Here is a 22,943-nt window from a genome sequence, read left to right as displayed (position 1 = left end):
TCACCAATGCAAATTATCACCTTTCTTTCACATGCTCAGGGGGAAGGGAGGGGTCCGCTGGAGAGAGAAGGACTGATGGATTGTCAGCGAGCTGCCCTCTCTCATCAAGGAGACTATTGTTAAAGGACTGTTCAGTTTTTAAAACTGATTTTAAATGGGTGCATTTTTCCCCTTCTCCAGGGATCAGGACATTCCTTCTCATTTGCAGTCGCCATGCATACTGAGTCAAATCCGTATAATAAAAATACGTGTATAAATAGGCTGGACCTGTAGTTCCAAGCAAAAGGGCAGCAAGGGGTGAGATACAATCTGAGATCCTAGCCATCAAGATATGGAGGAAACCTCAGTCACACAAATTCATGAAACTTACATGCAAAGGCACTCTGATGGGCTAATACAAAAAGAAGCCATATATACTGCCATTACTATTAGCTGCTTATATTCCCACTGCTCCCTGTGATTGCATTTGCTTGAGAGCTGGCTGGGCTGTCGTGGAGGCTTGAGCCATGTCAGCTGGGCTGGATCCTGACCCTGCGCCAGCCAGCACAGGTAGTTTATGCCAGGTGGTGTGGGGGTGGGAGAAGGTGGCAGGATAGCGCAGGCGGGGAAGGGTTGTTTTGCAGGCAGGGGAGGGACGAACAGGGAAAGATCAGGCCCGGGAAGGAGGGAGGATCGGCAGTAGTGGAGCACACCACATCCTAACCCTTGTTCCCAGGTTGGGCAACCCTACACGGCTCCCTGGATTTGCACCAGCTATATAGCTGGCACAGATCCAAGAAGCCCATAGGGATAGCTGTGACTTTACTCAGGACTAAGGGAAAAATCTCCTTATCCCCTTGGTTTTCAAACTACTCAGGAGTTTGAGACCTGAGGTAAGCGTGTCCTGAGGGGGTCCAAGGAGTCCTCCACAGGGCTCCCCATGCCTCTAAACAACTAAAAAAGAAAAATTGGCACTTCTGGTTTTGTCACAAAAACTGGAAGTGCCCGTTTTGTTTTTTATCCCCTGCATGTAGAACACCCAAAATTCTATTTGATTCGGCACATTTTTATACTTGTACACCAAATTCAATACAGCACTTACCACTTGCAAAACTTTTTGTTTTCGAGTTTCTGCCTCCCCCATTTTCTTAGTAGATAGCTTTTTCTTTGTCTTTTCTTCTTCTCGTACCTATGTGAAAGATACTTTAGAATTTCAGCTTGTCCTCCACCAAGCATCACTTTAGAATGTTACACTGCAACTCGTACTTGTAATGAGCTATACCAGTGGTTTCCAAAATTCCACAGAGAAGTTGGGAACCATACAAGTCTTTGCGGGGGAGAGGCAATGGCAGTGACACGAGTGCCAGAATCATACTGCTGCCAGCGGACAAAGTGGGGTTTTCATACTTCCCTGTAGCAGCACCGGCTTCCTAGGAGGTGTGGGGAGCCTGTGGACAACTCTGCAGGGCTTCCCAAGCCTCTGAATGATTAAAAATAGCTATTGGAACCCACTTCTGGTTTCGTGGCAATCATGTTGCTGCCATCCCTGCAAGGTAGTCCCCTTAAGAGGGAATGCCCTGCTTCCAGTTCCCCTGGTGGGGTGCAACCCACCAGTTTCGGAACCACTGAGCTAAACTCCTAACTTAACTCATTGGGATGAGCAGGGAGAAGAAAAAACTGAGGATGTGTCTCTCTTTCATAGTTCTTTACACAAAGAATCTACAGTTTGCAGGAAAACGAAGTGTATCCTCTACCTTCTCAATCCTTTCCTCATGTTGAAAGATCTTTTGTCCCATTCTCTTCTTCTTTTCTTCCTCCATCTGCTCTACCCTCTCTCGAGCTTGCAGAGCTTTTCTTAATCGTTCTTCACGCTTTCTGCAGGATGCGCAAAGACCATTTACTTTATGGAAGACACTTCGTATCAATATATTCGAACGTACGTGCAGACACAAGTGTGTTTGTTTCATGCCAGCAATGGCTGCTTTCTAAAACCTATGCAAACCGTCTACAGCAGTGGTTACCAAACTGGTGGGTTGCGACCCACCAGGAAACTAGAAAAGGGCCATTCCTTTTTGGCTGCAATCCAGAAATTGACAGCAACGCGACTGGGATGATAGTGCTAGAGTTGGGGAGGGAAGCGTTTTTTAAACTTACCTGGGGGTTGCTATGGCTCTCTGGAGAGTCTAGGGTTGGGATCGGCAACATGTGTTTTTAGAGCCGCATGCAGCTCTTTCAGCCATCTGCTTTGGCTCCTGCAGGCTGGGATTTAAAGGGGCAGGACGGGCGGCTGCTGCTCTGGCTCCTGCAGGCTAGGATTTAAAGGGGCAGGATGGGTGGCTGCTGCTTTCCCCTTGGGCGGAGGGGGAGATTGTTTTGTGCTGTGGGGGAGGGAAAGGGGGGCTTGGCCGCTCCTGCCTGGGAAGATGGTGTGCTGGGGCTTCGCCTGCTCCCGTAATGTGCTGTGCATCGTGCATATGGTGAGTGTGGCTGACAGCAGCGAGGCTCCCCTCCTGGCTTCCTGCCACCCTGAGTGTGGCTGGCAAGGGGTGGGGGCGGCAGGCGGGTGGGATTCCAGAGGGAGGCTGTGGAAGGGCTGCCTGTGTAACTCCATCTTTACCTTGCTTTTCTGGGGTGCCATGGGGAGCAGGAGGGCAGAGATGGGACTGTGGGAGCCTTAGAAAGGGGTGCTCTTTCAGGAGCAAGAAAGATGGGGGTTGACCTGGGGAAAATGAAGAGTGCTAAATTCAAGGGTGCCGTCTTAGCATGCACCGTCCCAGTGTGTGCCCAGGGTGGCCAGAGGTCCTCTTTTTCCAGGACATGTCCTATTTTTTAGCCCCATGTCCTGGAAAAGAACTTAAATGTCCTGCTTTTCCCTGTGAGCAGGCAACGCATCCCCTCTTGTAATTAATAAATTATATGTAATACAGTTTTAAATTCAATAATAAGTAATTTTAAATTAGGCACATGAGATCAATAATACAATATATAATAAATATATAATCTATATATTGATCAATATATAATCAATATAGATGAGTGTTTTTAGCTTTTATTTTGTGGTCCTACATTCTTCTTCAATATCCTACATTTTGGGGTGACTTGTCCTCTTTTATTGTTGACATCTGGTCACCCTGTGTGTGCCTCAGAGTGCCGTCTCAGGGCCCAATCCTATCCAGTTTTCCAGTGTCGGTGCAGCCATTCTAATGGGGCATGCACTGCATCTTGTAGTGGGGAGTCAGTCACAGAGGCCTCCTCAAGGTATGGGAACATTTGTTTCCTTACGTCTGGGCTGCATCAGTGCTGGAAAGTTAGATAGGATTGGGCCCTCAGTCAGGATATATCTATCTTGACAATAAGTATATTGTCTGGTTAGCAAAGGAAGGGGAGCTTGCAGCAGATCATAAAGGTAAAAAAAATATATATATGCAGTGTTATCTTCATTTTAGATGTCAAAAGGGTTTTGTGGCTCCTGAGGTTTTCTTTTCTCCGGAAAACGGGTCCAAATGGCTCTTTGGATGTCTAAGGTTGCCGATCCCTGGTCTAGGGAGCCTATAACCCCCTCTGCATCCCTCCAAGCAGCTCCAAACTGCTGGAAAAGAAAAAACCCACTTCCTGTTTTGCAACAAAAACAGGAAGTGGGTTTTTCTTCTTCAGTCCTTAGCTGGAGCTTGAGGACAGGTTATTCTCTCAAACAATACACTGCTGTAGGTGTTGCTGGGATCCGTGTGTCATTCATAACACCCTACAAGAGCAAATAGTGGCCCAAGGGCTAATTTCATTAAGAGAAAAGTCTGCTTTCCCCATGTTCAAATACAAATGTTTTGTTTACTACAATTTTTATGATTTCTATTCTGTTTTTTCCCCTATTTTTATGATTGGCAAAAACAATAAGAACATAAGAACAGCCCCACTGGATCAGGCCATAGGCCCATCTAGTCCAGCTTCCTGTATCTCACAGCGGCCCACCAAATGCCCCAGGGAGCACACCAGATAACAAGAGACCTCATCCTGGTGCCCTCCCTTGCATCTGGCATTTTGACATAACCCATTTCTAAAATCAGGAGGTTGCGCATACACATCATGGCTTGTACTCCATAATGGATTTTTCCTCCAGAAACTTGTCCAATCCCTTTTTAAAGGCGTCTAGGCTAGACGCCAGCACCACATCCTGTGGCAAGGAGTTCCACAGACCGACCACACGCTGAGTAAAGAAATATTTTCTTTTGTCTGTCCTAACCCGCCCAACACTCAATTTTAGTGGATGTCCCCTGGTTCTGGTATATGTGAGAGTGTAAAGAGCATCTCCCTATCCACTCTGTCCATCCCCTGCATAATTTTGTATGTCTCAATCACGTCCCCCCTCAGGCGTCTCTTTTCTAGGCTGAAGAGGCCCAGATGTCGTAGCCTTTCCTCATAAGGAAGGTGCCCCAGCCCCGTAATCATCTTAGTCGCTCTCTTTTGCACCTTTTCCATTTCCACTATGTCTTTTTTGAGATGCGGCAACCAGAACTGGACACAATACTCCAGGTGTGGCCTTACCATAGATTTGAACAACGGCATTATAATACTAGCCGTTTTGTTCTCAATACCCTTCCTAATGATCCCAAGCATAGAATTGGCCTTCTTCACTGCCGCCGCACACTGGGTCGACACTTTCATCGACCTGTCCACCACCACCCCAAGATCTCTCTCCTGATCTGTCACAGACAGCTCAGATCCCATCAGCCTATATCTAAAGTTTTGATTTTTTGCCCCAATGTGCATGACTTTACACTTACTGACATTGAAGCGCATCTGCCATTTTGCTGCCCATTCTGCCAGTCTGGAGAGATCCTTCTGGAGCTCCTCACAATCACTTCTGGTCTTCACCACTCAGAAAAGTTTGGTGTCTTAAACTTAGCCACTTCACTGCTCAACCCTGTCTCCAGGTCATTTATGAAGAGGTTGAAAAGCACCGGTCCCAGGACAGATCCTTGGGGCACACCGCTTTTCACCTCTCTCCATTGTGAAAATTGCCCATTGACACCCACTCTCTGCTTCCTGGCCTCCAACCAGTTCTCAATCCACGAGAGGACCTGTCCTCTAATTCCCTGACTGTGGAGTTTTTTCAGTAGTCTTTGGTGAGGGACCGTGTCAAACGCCTTCTGAAAGTCCAGATATATAATGTCCACGGGTTCTCCCGCATCCACATGCCTGTTGACCTTTTCAAAGAATTCTATAAGGTTGGTGAGGCAAGACTTACCTTTACAGAAGCCATGCTGACTCTCCCTCAGCAAGGCCTGTTCGTCTATGTGTTTTGAGATCCTATCTTTGATGAGGCATTCCATCATCTTACCCGGTATGGATGTTAGGCTGACCGGCCTATACTTTCCCGGGTCCCCCCTCTTTCCCTTTTTAAAAATAGGCGTCACATTTGCTATCCTCCAATCTTCTGGCACCATGGCCGTTTTGAGGGACAAGTTGCATACCTTAGTCAAGAGGTCTGCAACTTCATTCTTCAATTCCTTAATAACTCTTGGGTGGATGCCATCAGGGCCCGGTGACTTATTGATCTTTAATTTATCAATGAGGTCTGAAACATCTTCTCTTTTAACCTCTATCTGACTTAACTCCTCGGTCAGGAGGGGCCGTTCGGGCAGTGGTATCTGCCCGAGGTCTTCTGCCATGAAGACAGATGCAAAGAACTCATTTAATTTCTCTGCAATCTCTAAGTCTCCTTTTATCTCCCCTTTCCCTCCCTCACCATCCAGAGGGCCAACCGCTTCTCTGGCGGGTTTCCTGCTTCTAACATATTTGAAGAAGCTTTTATTATTCCCCTTAATGTTGCTGGCCATGCGTTCCTCAGTCTCGCTTGGCCTCCAGTATCACCTTCTTACATTTCTTTTGCCACAGTTTATGTTCCTTTTTATTCTCCTCATTAGGGCAAGACTTCCATTTACAGAAGGAAGCTTCCTTGCCCTTCACAGCCTCTCTAACTTGGCTGGTTAGCCATGCGGGCACCCTCCTGGATTTAGTGGAACCCTTCTTTCTTTGCGGTATACACCTTTGCTGGGCCTCTATTACTGTTGTTTTAAGCAGCCTCCATGCACTCTGGAGAGATTGGACTCTTTTTACCCTCCCTTTCAACCTCCTTCTAACCAGCCTCCTCATTTGAGGGAAGTCCGCCCGTCGGAAGTCAAGGGTTTTTGTTAGAGATTTGCCTGGTATTCTTCCCCCAACATGCACGTCAAAACGGATTGCAGCATGATCACTGTTCCCCAATGGCTCAATAACGTTTACATCTCTAACCAGGTCCTGCGTACCGCACAATATTAAATCCAGAGTCACCTGTCCTCTGGTGGGCTCCGTGACTAGCTGATCTAAGCCACAGTCATTTAGCATGTCAAGAAATCCGGTTTCCTTATCGTGACCAGAACACAAATTGACCCAGTCAATATGAGGATAATTGAAGTCCCCCATGATTACAACCCTGTCCCTCCTTGTCACCTCCCTGATCTGTTTCCTCATTTCAAGGTCCCCATCAGATTTCTGGTCTGGAGGACGATAGCACGCCCCCAATATTACATCGCTGCACAAGCCTGGTAATTTAACCCACAGAGATTCTACGGTGGAGTCGGACCCACCTTCAATCTCTACTTTGCTGGATTCTATCCCTTCCTTAACATAAACGGCCACCCCACCTCCAACACGCCCCTGCCTGTCCCTCCTGTAGAGTTTATAGCCCGGGATTGCGGTATCCCACTGATTCTCCGCATTCCACCAGGTTTCCGTTATGCCCACTATGTCAATATTTTCCCTTGTCACCAGACATTCCAGTTCTCCCACCTTTGCTCGGAGACTTCAGGCATTCGCATAAAAGCATTTGTACACGGAATGCCCCAGGATGCGCTGCTTATTCGCTCCTTTGTCCCCGTATCCTCTCACTGTGCCAAACCGTCTATCACATCCCATCACACTACCTTTCCCAATTTCTTCTCCTACTCTGCCTTTGTCTTGTTGTTCTCTAACCTCCCCATCCTCATCCCATAGGGATGAGGAGTCCCGAACCGGATACCCCTTGGCTCCTGTCGGCCTTCCCCCAGGGATCAGTTTAAAAGCTGCTCTGCCACCTTTTTAATGTTATGCACCAGCAGTCTGGTTCCATTCTGGTTCAAGTGGAGCCCGTCCCTCTTGTACAGGCCCCGCTTGTCCCAAAAAGTTCCCCAGTGCCTAACAAATCTAAACCCCTCCTCCCTACACCACCGTCTCATCCACGCATTGAGACCCCTGATCTCCGCCTGCCTAGCTGGCCCTGCGTGTGGAACAGGTAGCACTTCAGAGAACGCTACCTTTGAGGTCCTGGCTTTCAGCTTCCTGCCTAAAAGCCTAAATTTGGCCTCCAGGACCTCCCAGCTACACTTGCCCACGTCGTTGGTGCCGACATGCACCACAGCCGCTACCTCTCCCCCAGCACTGTCTACTAGCCTGTCTAGACAAGAAGTGATGTCCGCAACCTTCGCACCAGGCAGGCAAGTCACCATGCGGTCCTCACATCCGTCGCAAACCCCCCTCTCTATGTTTCTAATAATCGAATCCCCCACTACAAGAAGCCCCCGACCCCCTTCCCGCTGAGGAGTATCCCAAGTGCGTTCGGATACGGGCCCATCCCCTGGAAAAGGGGTCCCCCCTAGGGGATTGTTTCCCTCCTCTCCAGGATGACGTCTCATTCCATGAGAAATGTTTAGGTATCACTGACTGCAGCAGCTTGCTGCTCCATTTCTAACAATGGATATATTTGTGATTATAGAAAAAACTGAAGGATTTATACTTTAAATTTCATAAATATACCAAGTACAATTTTAAGTGCCAATATATAACACTTGTTAACTAATATGGTAAGTTTAGAAAATGAATGTCACATAGATTTCTGTTCTACCCAAAAATTTCACTTCCTTCCCTAGGAAAAAAAACACAAGTACTAATCCCCTATCCATGCAAGTTCAGAATTTCAAATCTTTAGTCTAGATTTGAGAATAAACAGTTCCTCACAATTTTATCTCTTCTAACCGTCGTCTCTTTTCTTCTTCCACTTTCTGCCTTCTCTGCTGCTCAGCTTCTTGTTTTTTTCGCAGACTCTCCAGACGCTGTCGCTCCTTTTCCTAGGGTGTATAAACTTTCACTTATTTTCAATTGCTGCAACTATTTCACCCCACAATTGCCAACACAACACACATTTCCATCAATTCTATTGTCAAGTGAAAGCCAGACCAGAAGATGAGTCAGATCTTAGGCACACGGAACACCAGCCTCAAAATTATCCACATGAAGCTACAATGAAGAGTGCATTCAGGGCAGTTAAATGTCTTTAAACAGTTCACTGCACAAGTTACACAGCTCAAAAAATAAGAGTTACTTACAACAAAGTCCCCCTTTGAAAGATGAACATGAAAAAGAAAGAAAAGAAATAGTTGTCAGAAGTATAAATGCTTGTTGACTAACCAGCTAAGCAAACAGCAGTTCTTCCTGCCTCAGGAAGGCAAAAGGATTGTAGGAGAATGCAACATGACACCCCTTCCTAGGCAAGTAACTTCTTTTCCCATCTGTACTGTAAAGCAGGGGTTGGCAACTTATAGTATGTGGGTCAGATCTGGTCTGCCAACTGAAGTCCAGCCTGCATGTAGTTCACTTGGGAGGCAAAGCCTTCCACCCAGTTTTCTGCATGCCACCCAGGGAATGGTGGAGCTGCCCTCTTGGGCTCATAGAGTAGACTCTGTGAGCCCAGTCAGGTGGCTCCACCATTCCCCAGCCATTCCCCATTGTGTGGAAATCTAGAAGGGAGACTTTGCCTCCCCAGCCAAGCTCTGCTTAGGTTGCTTCCGGGTGCTTGGCAACCCAGTTCAGTGGTGATGTGATGCTCCTTCCTTTAAAAGGAAAGGTTGCCAACCCCTGATGTAAAGCAGTGAGAAGCATTTTAAAGAAATGGGTAATGTTGTTCGAGATCATAAGCAGCTAATAAGGAGGTACAGACATTAAGTCCATGCTCGATTCTTCCTGCTTGAACTTTAACCTAGAAAGATACAAGCTGCAATAGTCAGAGCAGCACAAGTTTGAGGTGGTCCTGGGCAAAGTGCCATGTGGAGGACTTCCTCCTATATCCAGTGGCTTCTAGTGGGTTTTATTGGGCAGTAGAGCTCCTCTTGGAGCCATTTTCATTCTCTTGCAAATCTTTGTTGCAGCATTGCACTATAGTAACACTAAGTTGTGGGCATGGAGGGGAAATTAAAGTGGCAACTCCAGCCTTACACTTACAAGGCAGGGATCATCTCACCGACATGCACTAAACACAAAATCTTGTCATTTTGTAGAGTTCTGTATAACAGAATTGTTGGTCTATCAGAGATCTTAAGACTATGACCAAGAACACAACCAATCAACCCACTGATTGATTCATTTATGAAAGAAAGCTTCTTCCCCTTACCTTGGAGTCAGGTTGAGTGGGAATATTACGCTTGAGAAGAGACCTCAATGCCCTATTGTGCCCTGCAGACACAGGGGATTTGAGTAGCTGGTTTTTCTGCATTGTCTGAAAAAAGTTTTTGAATGGTCGTGCAATCTGTCAAGAGAGAATGGATTTCTGAGGACCTGACCAGTGATGGATATAGAAGAATACATGACAGTGTGCTTGGCATTTCCTTACCTTGGCTGGGCCAGAAGGAGATAGTACCTTATTTGCCGGGGAGGATGTGGTTTTAGGACTTGAAGAGGAAGGGCATGCGTCTTGTGAATGCTGGGCAGCAGGCAGTTCACGAAGTGCTTGTTTAGAACCTCGTTTCCTAAACAGATAGCAGGAATGAAAACCCTTGTGTTTTGAATCTGAGGATCCTTCAGACAGAACACTTGATATACGTAGTAGTCATTCTCCAGAATATATTTACTGTTTAAATGGCATGTTGGTTCAGGGCGGCTAGTTCTGCCTAAAATACTTTTGTTACATACAGCAGATTTGTTCCCTAGTAGTGGACCTCAAAGGGGTCTCAGGTTTATCACCCAACTCAAAACACCAGCAATCGCTTTAAAGAATGCTTTATTCAGCCATGCACAGAACAGCAAAGTTCTAGCAGAAGAGCCCCCACCCCTCCAAATAAAAAAACAGGCTGCAGATAACTTTATACTATCAGGTTTCAATCTCCTGGGCCAATGGACCCTTGCCACCACTTGAAGCCAATTGGCTGTTTGCTAACCAATAATACACACAGAGACTTAGATAGTAACCCTGTCAACTTGTCAGTGGCCATTTTGTCAGGTAGGCCTCAATTCTTTTCTGTGTCGTAACAAGAGCCCAGTGTGCCACACACCACCATTTTCCTTTGTTTGCCATATTGTTTTCTGCTTTCATTTCTCTCCTTCTTCCCAACTACCTTGGGAAAATCTTAGGCACATTAGGATACAAGAACAGGCAACACCAACTCTAGTAGTAGGCATATATGTAATGAATGTTAATTTATTCTAACTATGACATATCCATATGACTTCTGTGCTGTACTTTATATTCTTAAAGTAGTAAATATTTCAGTTTTTCCTGTTTCATTAGGAAATCAATGCTTACAGTGAGGAATGTACACAAACATACAACACACCAGTTTTAAAGTTGTCAGTATATTTTACATTTCTAGCTCTTCACACCACACAGTACATTCTGTCCATACAACCTGATCAGTTCTGACTGCCTATCCTCCACCTCTACACATCAAGTACGCCTCGGTCATGAATTCTCAGATGCTATAGTATTGCAAACAGGTGTAATGCTATCACCCAGGAAGATTAATACTAGCCTCATATGCTATACTTGTATGTTTTTAAAAAAAAATTTTTAAAGCACATACCAACTATTATATGACTGTTCATGGAGATGGTTGCTCTGAGTTGAATTTTCACACTTGCTGACCTGGGAGCCAGTAATTTTAGTCTCATGGCTTTCTGTGGAGATGGTACAGTTAATTCTATGAGAGATATTTTCTGCAACTGAAGTCTTGCAGCAACTCTACACTTTATCACAAAAACTACCACCTAAGTAAATTTCCACTTTCCCCTTCAAATAAACAGAGTGCTCAAGGTAGCATACAATAGAGAAAAAATAGTAAGATGCAAGAACAAAATACAAAATGTGATTTTAAATCATAATAAAGAACAGTACAACATTAACAAAACATGGATGCAACCACAAAACCCAAAAGCAACAAACTAAGAAGGGAAGGCCAGGGAGAAAAGGAAAGTTGTTAGCCCTTGCCAGAATGACAGCTAAGCTTAAGCAAACACCACACCATAGGTACAATCTGTACACCAGATAATCAACGTATGCCAAGATAGGATGTTATCAGACCTTCCCGGTCACTTTTGCATTACGTCTAGAACAGTTTACCACAACAATAAAAAAATAATGAAACTCAAAATATAATCAAGATGAACGCATTTTTAAAAAACAGAGCCATAAAAACCTAGTTGGAAGATACAGAACAACTCAAATTGCTCATCCAAATAAGATGGTTTTCATGTACTTCAATACTTTTGAATAAAATGAACAAACTGATATAAAAAAGAATCAAAATGAAAAAGTAGGCTTGCAAATAAAAACAAGTTGTGTTGCTAGACAATTCCAACTTCTAAAAAAAGTTTTATGTACTCACTTCCAGTGCTAATTGTTTGTTATTTACCTTCACTGAACATTAGCTTTTGCTCCATCTCAAGACTTTTTACAGCACAGCTAGCAATTGGCACAGGTGTAATCAGAGCATTAGGCATTTTAGGTAGCATGTTCATCAAAGCCTAAAAGAAAAAGGGTATTATGCATTAGTGCAGGGGTGCCCAAACCCCGGTCCTGGGGCCACTTGCAGCCCTCAAGGCCTCTCAATGCAGCCCTCAGGGAGCCCCCAGTCTCCAATGAGCCTCTGGGCCTCCGGAGATTTGTTGGAGCCCACACCGGCCTGAAGCAACTGCTCTCAGCATGACAGCAACTGTTTGACCTCTCCCTTGAGCTGTAGGGTGAGGGCTCCCTCCACTGCTTGTTGTTTCACATCTGTAGTAGTGAAAGGCCTTTTATAGTTTATAGGCCTTGAGCTATTGCAAGACCTTCATTCATTCATAGAAGTTCATCTTTAATACATTTATGTAAACTTATGTAAATTAATTCAAATTTTAAATGTAAATTAATTCCTTTTTTCCCCCTGGCCCCAGACACAGCGTCAGAGAGACAATGTGGCCCTCCTGCCACAAACTTTGGACATCCCTGCATTAGTACAAATGAATGCTACAAATTCTGCTGCAGAAAGGAAGTTCACCTTAAAATATACACTCCTAAAACTTCTCGAATTAGTTCACACCCAAAGTGCAGTAAAGGAGCAAAGTTCTCCTAGACAACTTGGAGGTCACTTGTCCTTTTTTGAGCTGACTGATTCTAGGTTAAATTACATATGCCTAATCTCATAGTTTTCAATGGGTGTAGCCAGACGTAACTACACACAATCAGGAAGACTGTTTTCCAATATTTGAAGAATCTACTTGGGGCCAGCAATTTTGACATGATGACTAACTGAAATGGAGTAGCCCCATCTTCCATCCTTCTTGACAGAGCTTCTTACAAGTAGCTGTGTTTGTTTCTGGTGAATAAGAGCCTAGATTTACTGAACACAATGGGCTTACTTCCAAGTAAAACACCATTTTCAGATACCTGTACTTATGAGCAGTGCTTTTTTGTAAAAAAAGGTGCAGGAACTCACAACTTGTTAATCTTTTATTTATTTATTTATTTATTTTTAAACCATTTTTTATTGGAGAAATAAAATATTTTTTTATGTGCTTCCCCCCTAAAGATGAACTTACTTCTGAGTAGACATGCATAGGATTGGGCTGTCAATCTCCACATCTCCTTCCCCCTAGCTACTTTTTCTACACATGGGGAAAAATACTGTAGCATGTAGTATGTAGTGTGGCACTACTTCGAGGAGGGGAAGCAGTGAATGGATCCTGAAAAATGGCTTACATGAGTTCCATGTAGTAAAATTACTCTAAGCAACTGTGGGAGTAAGAACAAAAAAGGAATTCTTACACGAGAGGGGTCCTTAGGTGCACACAGAAAAAGCTATGTTTGCAAACAAGCTATTAAATATGGTTTAATTCAGGTATCAGAATACTCTGTCTTTGGGAAGGCGCTTGGCATGCAACTGTATGTTCTCTGCTGCCCTGAGCAGCTGCTGTGCATTGCTGGAGAGGAGTTGCAAACGCTGGCTGGCAGCTTGTGCAGGAAGGATGAGGAGGATCTCTGGCAAGGCTGGACAGCACGCTGTACACACATAGAATCCCTTTTCACCTGCCCTTAGCATGTGAAAATGGGGGCAGATATACATCTCTGCCAGGATTAAGAGCCCAATTCTAGGTATGTCTACTCTGAAGTAAGTCTCATTCTAGTCAATGGAGCTTACTCCCAGGAAAGTGCCTAGGATTGCAGCCTAAGAGCCCAATCCTATGCATGTCTACTCAGAAGTCCACTTTAGTGAATGGGGCTTACTGTGGATAGGATGGCAGCCTCAGGGCCCAATCCTGTGCCTGTCTACTCAGTAGTCAGTCCCACTAGAGTCAATGGAGCTTCCTCCCAGGAAAGTATGGAGAGGACTGCAGCCTCAGAGCCAAAGCCTATGGCTGTCTACTCAGAAGTCAGTCCCATTAGAGGCAGTGGGGCTCACTCCCAGGAAAGTGTGGAGAGGACTGCAGCCTCAGAGCCCTTCCTCTGCCTGTCTACTCAGGCTGCAAGGCTATGACACTTTCCCAGAAGTAAGCCCCATTGAACAAAATGGAACTTACTTCTGAGTAGACATGCATAGGCTTGGGCTCCCAGGCTGCAAGGCTATGCATCCTTTCCCAGGAGCAAGCCCCAATGAGCACAATGAGGCTTACTTCTGAATAGACACGCCTAGGCTCCTGCTGCAGATTGGCACGGGGCTGCACCAGCCAGCTCCTCCTCCGCCAAGCCAGTACCTGGGTGTTCCGTGGGTGCCGCAGCCCATCTCCCTGACTGGCTGGCTGTCCCTCATCCTCCTCCTCGCGTCGGCGCGAGGCGTGTCCCCCCCCACCCTCCACCGGCTTGGAAGAGTATTATGCACTGGCTTGGAAGCTGTGCAGGGAAGCAGAGCGCGGGGGGAGGGGAGGTGGGCTGGGCTCAGGCAAGAGCTTGGAGATGGGGGCAGGAGGGGCAGGAGGGGTTCATTGTGCCTTCAGGCAGAGGCCAGGCGCCCGCCCACCCACCCTGCACCCCCCAGCACCCACCCAGCAAATGCCTCTGTTTTGCTCCCCCCCTTCCTGGAATGCCTCCGAAGGGGAGGGGCCCCTGCAAAAAGGTGCCAGAATGCCGTTCCCCCACGTTCCATTAGAAAAAAAGCCCTGCTTACGAGTATCTGTGATAGTGTTTGAATTCAGGCAGCAGAAGGAAGAGAGGGAAGCAATCCACCAAATGTAATCCAGCAAGCACCTCACCAAGATCTTACCTCACCAGATTCAGCATTCTGTATCAATGAAGGCCTAAGGAGAGGCATTTTGACAAAGTGTTACCCATCCCAACCAACACAAAACAAGGGCTTTACAAGCTATGCACTTCAAAACAACAATTTACAGATTATACAAACAGGCCACTGCTTTAGCAGTTACACTGGCTGCCGGTTCATTTCCTGACTTAATTTAAAGTGCTGGTTTTGCCTTTTAAAGCCATTTACAGGCTGGGATCAAGGTATTTAAGGGACCACCTTCTTAAATTTATGTTTATTTCTGTGTTTGTTCTCTCACTCTTAGGATTTTATTGCTTTAAAATTTTTTAGGTATTTTATTTGTATAAATATATAGTGTCAGAGTACTTTCTAACTGGAAATGTAATTTTAATTTCTGGAAAGTATCTGAAACACAAAAATGTGTTGCTTTGTGTTTTTATGCTGTTGTCAGCAACACACACCTCTATACATTAAGCCCTCCCTTATGTTTATTTCTGTGTTTGTTCTCTCACTCTTAGGATTTTATTGCTTTAAAATTTTTTAGGTATTTTATTTGTATGGCAAATTATATTGTATGCAAATTATTTGAATGTTAACCACCTTTGGCCTTCCAAGAAAGGAGCAGACATAATTTTTAAAAATAAGCAAATTTCAATTTGTTTAGTAAGAACATGGGAAACCTTCCCTATTTCTGCCATAGATGTTTCCAATTTGCTGAAGAGTTAAAAGTACATGTTCAAGTTATTGATTTTAGAAACAAGAACCATAAAGCTTTATCAAATTCTGCATATTAATTCAGACTGTAGCCAAGTTGCTGCATTATTTCACATTACCCTAATTATGCAAGATGGACTTATTTGCAACAAATCAATGCTGTTTTGCAGTGATAATTGTTCAGAAACTTATTGCTATATTTGCTATCTCATATATTGCTCTTGGAATAGAACCTGCAGATATTCCATCCATAGAGAAAATCTCAATTTTTCTCATATAGAACTTGCTAGCAGAAATGAAGTCTGACACTCACTTTTTATTATTTACTACATCTAGCTACTTCAAGTACTGTTTATATACCATGCACGTGCAGCATAAGAAGTAAATTGTTTATGTTATGCAGTGCAAGGCTGCATTTTTGGGATGCATACGTGAGGGGATGGCAAGCAACGGTGTGGAGGAAAATGTAGCGAAACTATCTTAAAAAGTAAGGGAGAGATTGCACTTTGCATCACCCCTTTTCCAACCACAAATTTACCAGGTTGGTTTGGCAAAAATCCCACCTTCCAACTCTGCTTCTACCACTACTGAAAGACCTTTAACTGACAGTAGCCAAGAAGAGCTCAAATCAAGCTTCTCAAGTTTCTGCCAAAAGTTATCAACCATACAATACTTATATTCACTATGAATTATGAACTGAATTGTTTTAACTGTTTTTAGCACTGATAAATTTGTTTGTCGCCTGGAGTATGTAAATGAAAAAGGCACAAAACAAGTAAACTAAGTAGCTTTCCTTAGGTCACAAGCTACAGATTCAAAACTTAACAAGTTTTGGATTTCCATTTAAGTTCTCAGTATATTTACAAAAGCTAGCTCACCCACGTTTGTTAGCTTCATCATCCACAAATACTTCCATGGAACTATGGCCTGAAAAAAGTAAACCATTAATAGTGAGTTTTGTTTTGGTTAAGTTTTGTAAAATTCATTGTACATGTGGCCTTTTCATTCAACTTTACATTCAAAGAAAAAGAGTGCAATATGCCAAAGCAAATCATTAGTTGACAAGATGCATTAAGAGTATAACTACACATTATTAACTATACAGGGCAGCCACAAAGATGCTACTTTATAGAGTTCTTCCATTCAATATCAGTATTCTCCTTCATGCATGAAAAAGGCAAACACACCATTAGATTAGTCATGGTTATTGGCTCTTAAAACATTGCAGTTAGACACAATGCCGTCCATACAAATTGCATACTGAACATGCCATCTCTTTTCCCACATTCCACCAAATAAGGTTACATATGAACAGTTAGCAGCCGCTTTTAAGAGGACTGTAACAAGCTGCCTTTACTTACAGCTTAAGTGAGTAGCAGCAATAGCTAAGGAGTCTCGAGCCACTTTCTTCTTGGCAATTGTCCTGCTGATGGATTTCCGAATCATGCTCTTCCTTTTACTGCTTAGCGAGTACTTCTCCACAAGTGACACTCTCCTGCTCCGATGGGGTCTATTTGCAGGACGACAACCTGACTGTGAACCTCCTGAAGTTCCAGTGCTATCCTTCAGATCTTGGGAGGGATCTCCCTCTTGCACCAAAATGCTAACTAGTTCTTGCCCTGGAAACCCCTCTCCTCTATCTGTGGGTGCCCCATCTAAGGATGCTTTTGGAGTGGATGTACTCAGTCTGGAGGAATCCCAGTCTTTTTCAGTCCTTGTGGGTTCAATAGTGTGCGATAGCATTACTGCAGAGCTATTTGCAATGCCTGCAGCATCAGGATTCTCAGTCTTATCAATCAAGTGACCATCTGAGCACACAGTAAATGTTTCAGGGATTGCATTCGTCTTATCATTCCTCATTTCCTTTAATTCAATATTATGGTTACAATCAATACCAAGTATTCCTTCTTCCATTGGCATCATAGCTGTCTTGTCACAAGGTGCTCCTAAAATTTCTTTACCAGGAGATGGAGGTGAAGATGCTGCCACCTCCACAGCAATACTTTTCAGTCCTTCCTTGCTTTGGGAAAGCCTGTGAGAGGATGCTGGCTTTAAGCTGCTTTGTCTTCTCGAGAGTCTTAACACAAAACACCAATGAAAGATATTTTAAAATCAGATTATTCGGTTTCAAGCCACAAGGTGGCACCAGAAACTGAGGAACAAGTCCAGATACTCCTGAAGAAGTTTTCACATCATTACTATTTCAAGTGATCCTATCAAATCTCTATTTTCTTTACCTAGTACTCAAGTGTACATTCACTGGCATTATCAAGTACCAGGCACAAAGTTACATGTTTATTTCTATCCCCATGTGATAAGTGGACATGCAATTAGAAGGCAAAATAGTTAGGTAAAATAAACAGATTATGATTCAAACCCTATCCACACTTATTTGGAAAAAAATGGTTGGCAACCTTCAGTCTCGAAAGACTATGGTATAAGCCTACAGCACCCAGTATTCCCAGGCAGTCTCCCATCCAAGTACTAACCCAAACTCATTAAACAAAGTGGAATTTATGACAGTGCACAGGATTGAGTTGTCTGTGTTTAAATGCACATCCAAATCCACTTGGCATAAGTGAACACACTAAAGTTTTTACCACATTATCCTCTTAAAGGACAAAATGTAAGACTTTGCTTTTAAGAGAATTCATTCAATTTTACTTCTATTTAGAATGGCAAACAGTATTGTCTAGGTTTCCAAGCATGAAAACAAGAACTGGCACACAAATATTTGACAACACATAGACATAATTTGGGGGGAGGAGGAGAAATGTGACTGAACATGAAAAGATCCCAAAATTACATTACTTTAAGCTCATCTTTAAGGGATGGGCTTAAAACCAGAAGTCTCTCTTTTATCCCTCCATGAAGAACAGCTATGAGAATGGTGCAGATAGGAACTGGGGGGGCAGGGGGGAGAAAAACAAACATGCAACTAATGTGCAACTTCTTAGTACAGACACAGTCAATCCAAAGTATAGTCCAATGTTTCTATGTAGTTTCTACCTTTTTCTAGTTAGTTCCTTATTTTCATCCTTAAAAGAAAAAGAGCGTTTCTTCTTCTTATGCTTCTTCTGAGATGGAGTTTTGGGCATTAGCTCAGGTTCAGCACTGAAGTTTCTGCTCAGAAAAGAAAAAATCAAATAAGTACAATGAATCCCCCATCAATCGTAAGAGGCTCCTTGACCCGGGAGCATTTGGGGGTTTTTATAGCAAGCCAAAACTTGTAGTATTATCAGCCAGTTTATTAAAAGAATAAGGGCACAATCCTAACCAGGTCTACTCAGAAGTAAGTCCTATTTTGTTCAATGGGTCTTACTCTCAGGAACATGTGATTAGGATTGCAACCTAAATTTACTATAATGACAGTCACATGTTAAAGGCAAAGCCCTACCCAAATACAGATCATTTTGAGTTTCTGAAGCATATCAGGAACTCATGCTAAGGCAGCAGAGAGCAAAGAAAGGCATGCCATGTAGGTGACCATGCACTCCTTCCCACTGAAAGTAAAGAAGGTGAAGTTTACTGTCCTTTGTATGAAAAAAGTAGCATCTACAACAGGTTTGATGCAAGAATCGCAGGGGTTAACAGGGGAACTAAAACCCACTTTCTCTGCTTCAGGGAAATCTCATGGGCCCAAGAGTTCTAACATAGAGTTCATTCTCAAAATTCTCCATTTTGACTGTCCTTCTCTCCTGAGACATGCTCCATGTGAGCCTGTGGGCAGGAGCTGCTGCACATAAATTTTTTAAAAATGTACCTGACACATATTAAGTTCTTTATAAAATATAGTATGATAAACAGTACCAGTAGAAATAGAAATCTTTCTATTTTGCAAGCCCACAAATACAGCGATTACCCCTTCCAAAATGTAAGCCTACCTATTAAGCATTTTCAGGGCTTCCTCCTCGATTTCCCGCAACCAGACTAATCTTGTGTGTTCAGCATTGAACAAGAATTCCAAGAACTTTTGACTACAAACTTCTAGAAGGTGTGTGGGACCTCTTGCCTCTGCCATTACACTGACTGAAACATAAAAAAAGAAAGAAATAAGTAAGCTTCATTCTGTATATTACTACAGTTTCCCCTCCTCTCCATCAACTAGTACTGAGCCTCTCTTATCAATTTGCTTTTTTGAAACAGTTGACAACTAATGTTGAGCTTACAGAAAAACAAGACAGCAAATAGATTTGTATAAAGTTGCAGCATACAAAACCACAATGTTTTGGGGGAAGGATCTGAAAGCAAATTCTGATAGGGATTTCAGAACAAGTGAAGTTTCCAAAGAGCCTAACGATGTTTTGTTTTCAGAAGAGCAAGGCTAAAGATAATGAAGTATGCATATGCTTAATTAAGTACCCATTTCAAATGACAGACTGACAATGGTACTCAGAAATAACCTTGGACAGGACAGATCAAAAAGGGAAAGTAACAGAACACCACTGGATGTCACCCAGAGCTCCCAGGTAAAACCACTCCAACACATTCATGACCTCCAGTCCCTCTAGAGCAGGCGCAAGCAATCTACAGCCCAGGGGCTGGATCTATCCCACCACCCAAAATCATCTGGCCCATAGTCACAAAAATATATCCACTTGAACCACAGTGGCCAAAAAAGAATTCTAGTTTTTAATTCTATCTCTGCAAGGCTTACAGTGTAAGCAAACCAAGGACAGAAACTTCTTTAAGTGTCATTCTGTCTGAGCACGAGTCTCTCCACACCATGTCCATCTCTTTTTTTGCTTAGCTCTATGGCATAATCAAGGGGTTCACATTGCATATAGAATACTCATGCGTTGTTCCTACTGACAAGCCTGACACAGAAGAAGGTAGACTACAAGAAGAAATTGCTTAATTATTATTTATCAGGAAATTTGACTCTATGCAGTCTGGCTTGAAGAAGATTTCTAGTCTCCCTACACTGCTAACATTATTAGCCATGTATTATCCCCCAGTATTTCTGACGCAACTTAACACTGCAGTTACCACATACATTTAGGATCATAAAAGAGCCACCCACTACATTTCTCATATTATATGGTCATCTTTCATTTACAGGGTCTGATATAACTGTCTAAGGCTCAAAAGGAAATCATTGTTCCTACCTCACTCCTTACCATATGTATGTTTATTCAGAAGTAAGTCTCATTGTGTTTGGTGAAGCTCACCCCAGGAAAAAGACTGCAATCCTAGACACACTTTACTCAGAAGTAAGGCCCACTGAGTTCAATCTACTCATGTTACACATACAGGACTGCACTTTGCTTAATCAAAAAGCCAAAGAGATGGCTTTATGTGCTATTATGGTTGGGTTCCACCAACAGTTTCTGTGGTGGGGGTGCACACAACACTACTTACTACTACTACTACTACTACTACTACTAGCAGCATTTGTATACCGCCTTTCTCAATGACTCTTACAACACATTGTGAAAGTTTTACAAATTCAAGGTGGTTCACATAGGCAAGTGATATGAAACTCATCTTTATTTCAAATGAGTTTTTACAATAATTGTTCTATGAGCACTTGTAGAGCCCTTCACTTCCAGATGAAATCCTTCACAGCATGGTCATATCTGGCATCTAGGTATGCCTTCTGAACTTCCAGCAGGAGCAGGTTCAGGTCAGCCAAGCTGTTAATCCTTCATTCTTTCTTGAAAACAGACTCTATATACTCCTCCACATTCCTACAGCATCACTTGTGAGTCCATCACCCTCTTGCAGCCACAGGCCCCAACAGTGATGATGCCTCCTACTAATGACTGCACTTACATCTGATGACAGAGGCTGTAGTAGCCTGTGCTTAAGTAATGAGATTAATACTTAGCATGCAAATCACTTAGCATACAAAGCGCTTTTTAAAATAGTTTAAAAAATGCAAGATCTTTCTCCCACAGAAAATAGTTCAATAGCCATTAGTGCTTTGATTTTTCTCTGTAAACCGCTTTCTGAATTTTTTTCACTCGGTATATAAATACCATTAAAAATAAGAACAGTGAGAAGGACTTCTTTCTTTAGTTCAGTTGTACCCAAGCTTTACGAGCCCACAGACCACTGAGGCAAACACTGAAATTGTCGTGGACCACATGAAACCCCCTTCAAGCCCACCACACCAAAAAATACAATTCAATTTGATAGGCCATGGGGGAGGGCTTGGTGAGACAATGGAAATGCAAGCTGTAGGGGGTCCATTTGAAGGCCTCTCTGGTGGTCCATGGGAAGCATTTTGTTAAATCATCATCTTTTTTCCCCTGAGACCTCATGGACCACTTCTCGGGGTTTCACAGACCACATGTAGTCCAACCAGACCATAGGTTGGGAACCACAGCTTCAGTTGAAGGAGGAAGAGGCAGTGGTGTAGCTGGAGGGGGGCAGAGCAGCAAGTCCAGGGGAAGGCTCAGTGGGGCAGGCAAGCGACCCTTCCCTTCAGAGCCATTCCCAACTTTGGGGGGGGGGCAAAACAGCTCTGTTTTGCTCCCCCAGCCAGGAATGACTCCAAAGGGAGGGGTCACTTGCCCGCCCCACTGAGCCTGCCCCCCGGACTGGCTGCTCTGCCCCCCTCCAGCTACACCACCAGGAAGAGGAGAACAGGTCAAGACTACTCCCCTGTTCCTAAGCCCAGTGCAAGAAAGGAAGCAAACTGAAGGTTTACAAGCAGTCAGAACCATGTAGTAACCTTAGACACAAACTAAATTAACACCCCTTTGCCCTTTCTCAGTGGGAGAGGCGCCCACCAAGGGAGGCACTAAAGCCTCCGCTTCTCCTCCACCTACCTAGAGCCTCTCCTGGCTGTGCAAAGTACATCAACCCAGCGCGTGCGCAGAAAGAACCTGAACTATATGCAACCACCGCCACCAAACCAGGGCCCCGCCCCAACGCCCTCCACGCGCTAGGCTCCCCTCGCGCCTCCTCAGTGCCACATCCCTACCACACCAGCGAGAAGCAGGCATGCGCCTAAGCCTGGGTTAGTCCCCGGCTTCTGTGAGTGACATCCCAGATGTCCCGCCCTTTGCCGCCTCATCCAATCGGGAAAGCAGATTCCTCGCTTGTTTCCCCCCTCAGAATTCCACTTATAGAGTTAAAAAATGGTCTAGACTCACCATGTCCTCCTTCTGCAAACAGGGCTACATGCAGCCGTCGCCTGTTGACTCAGAAGGAAGCCCCACTGAGGTCAATAGGACTTTCTCTCAGCCAAGGAGTTAAGAGGCGTAGCAGCCCCTTATGGGAGGATTCAGGGTCTTTGCGGTTAACTTTGGGGAGCAGCCTGTGCCTCCCTAGGAAAAGGTGCAGAAGGGGGCACCTCCCTTATGAGGAAAGGCAGCCGCATCTGGGGCTCTTCTGTCTGGAAAAGAGGCACCTGAGGGGGGACATGATTGAGACATACAGAACTATGCAGGAGGTGGACAGAGTGGGTAGAGAGATGCTCTTTAGACTCTCACACAACACCAGAACCAGGGGACAACCATTAAAATTGAGTGTTGGGAGAGTTAGAACAGACAAAAGAAAATATGCCTTTACCCATGTGTCGGCATCCTTCAGTCTTGGAAGACTATGGTGTCACGCTCTGAATGGTGGTTCTGGAACAGAGTGTCCTCTCCAGTGCGCGAAGCCTGGGTAAAGTAGGTATGGAGGATAGGCTGTTACCCATGCAGCAAATCCCCCCTCTCCACGTCGCTGAAATGGTCCAATGGAAAGGCAGAGGCCAATACGGTTGGTTCCAGCGGCGTTGCAGGAGTT

The 22,943-nt window shown here is 44.2% G+C and overlaps 1 protein-coding gene across 2 annotated transcripts in view; it reads right to left on the bottom strand.

The window, feature by feature from the left end:
- LOC136655588 (inner centromere protein-like) overlaps positions 1–22,125 on the bottom strand; it is a 32,543-nt gene extending 10,418 nt beyond the window's left edge. The window contains exons 1-14 of one of the 2 annotated variants that reach the window (XM_066632161.1): positions 21,980–22,125; positions 19,088–19,232; positions 18,213–18,326; positions 16,565–17,280; positions 16,082–16,130; positions 14,493–14,526; positions 11,670–11,781; positions 10,842–10,935; positions 9,656–9,791; positions 9,437–9,571; positions 8,376–8,387; positions 8,008–8,117; positions 1,734–1,854; positions 1,082–1,168 (exon numbers count right to left, since the gene is read on the bottom strand). In XM_066632161.1, the coding sequence (XP_066488258.1) occupies positions 1,082–1,168; positions 1,734–1,854; positions 8,008–8,117; positions 8,376–8,387; positions 9,437–9,571; positions 9,656–9,791; positions 10,842–10,935; positions 11,670–11,781; positions 14,493–14,526; positions 16,082–16,130; positions 16,565–17,280; positions 18,213–18,326; positions 19,088–19,232; positions 21,980–22,010 (1,896 nt within the window). In that variant the 5' untranslated portion in view covers positions 22,011–22,125. The remainder of the gene's footprint in view (positions 1–1,081; positions 1,169–1,733; positions 1,855–8,007; positions 8,118–8,375; positions 8,388–9,436; positions 9,572–9,655; positions 9,792–10,841; positions 10,936–11,669; positions 11,782–14,492; positions 14,527–16,081; positions 16,131–16,564; positions 17,281–18,212; positions 18,327–19,087; positions 19,233–21,979) is intronic. The other variant, XM_066632170.1, reaches the window with a different exon arrangement.
- Between the last annotated feature and the right edge of the window lie 818 nt (positions 22,126–22,943).

Source organism: Tiliqua scincoides, chromosome 1 (assembly GCF_035046505.1).
Source record: "Tiliqua scincoides isolate rTilSci1 chromosome 1, rTilSci1.hap2, whole genome shotgun sequence".
NCBI classification, from domain to species: Eukaryota; Metazoa; Chordata; class Lepidosauria; order Squamata; family Scincidae; genus Tiliqua; species Tiliqua scincoides.
This window is presented reverse-complemented; position numbering and strand designations above follow the sequence as displayed.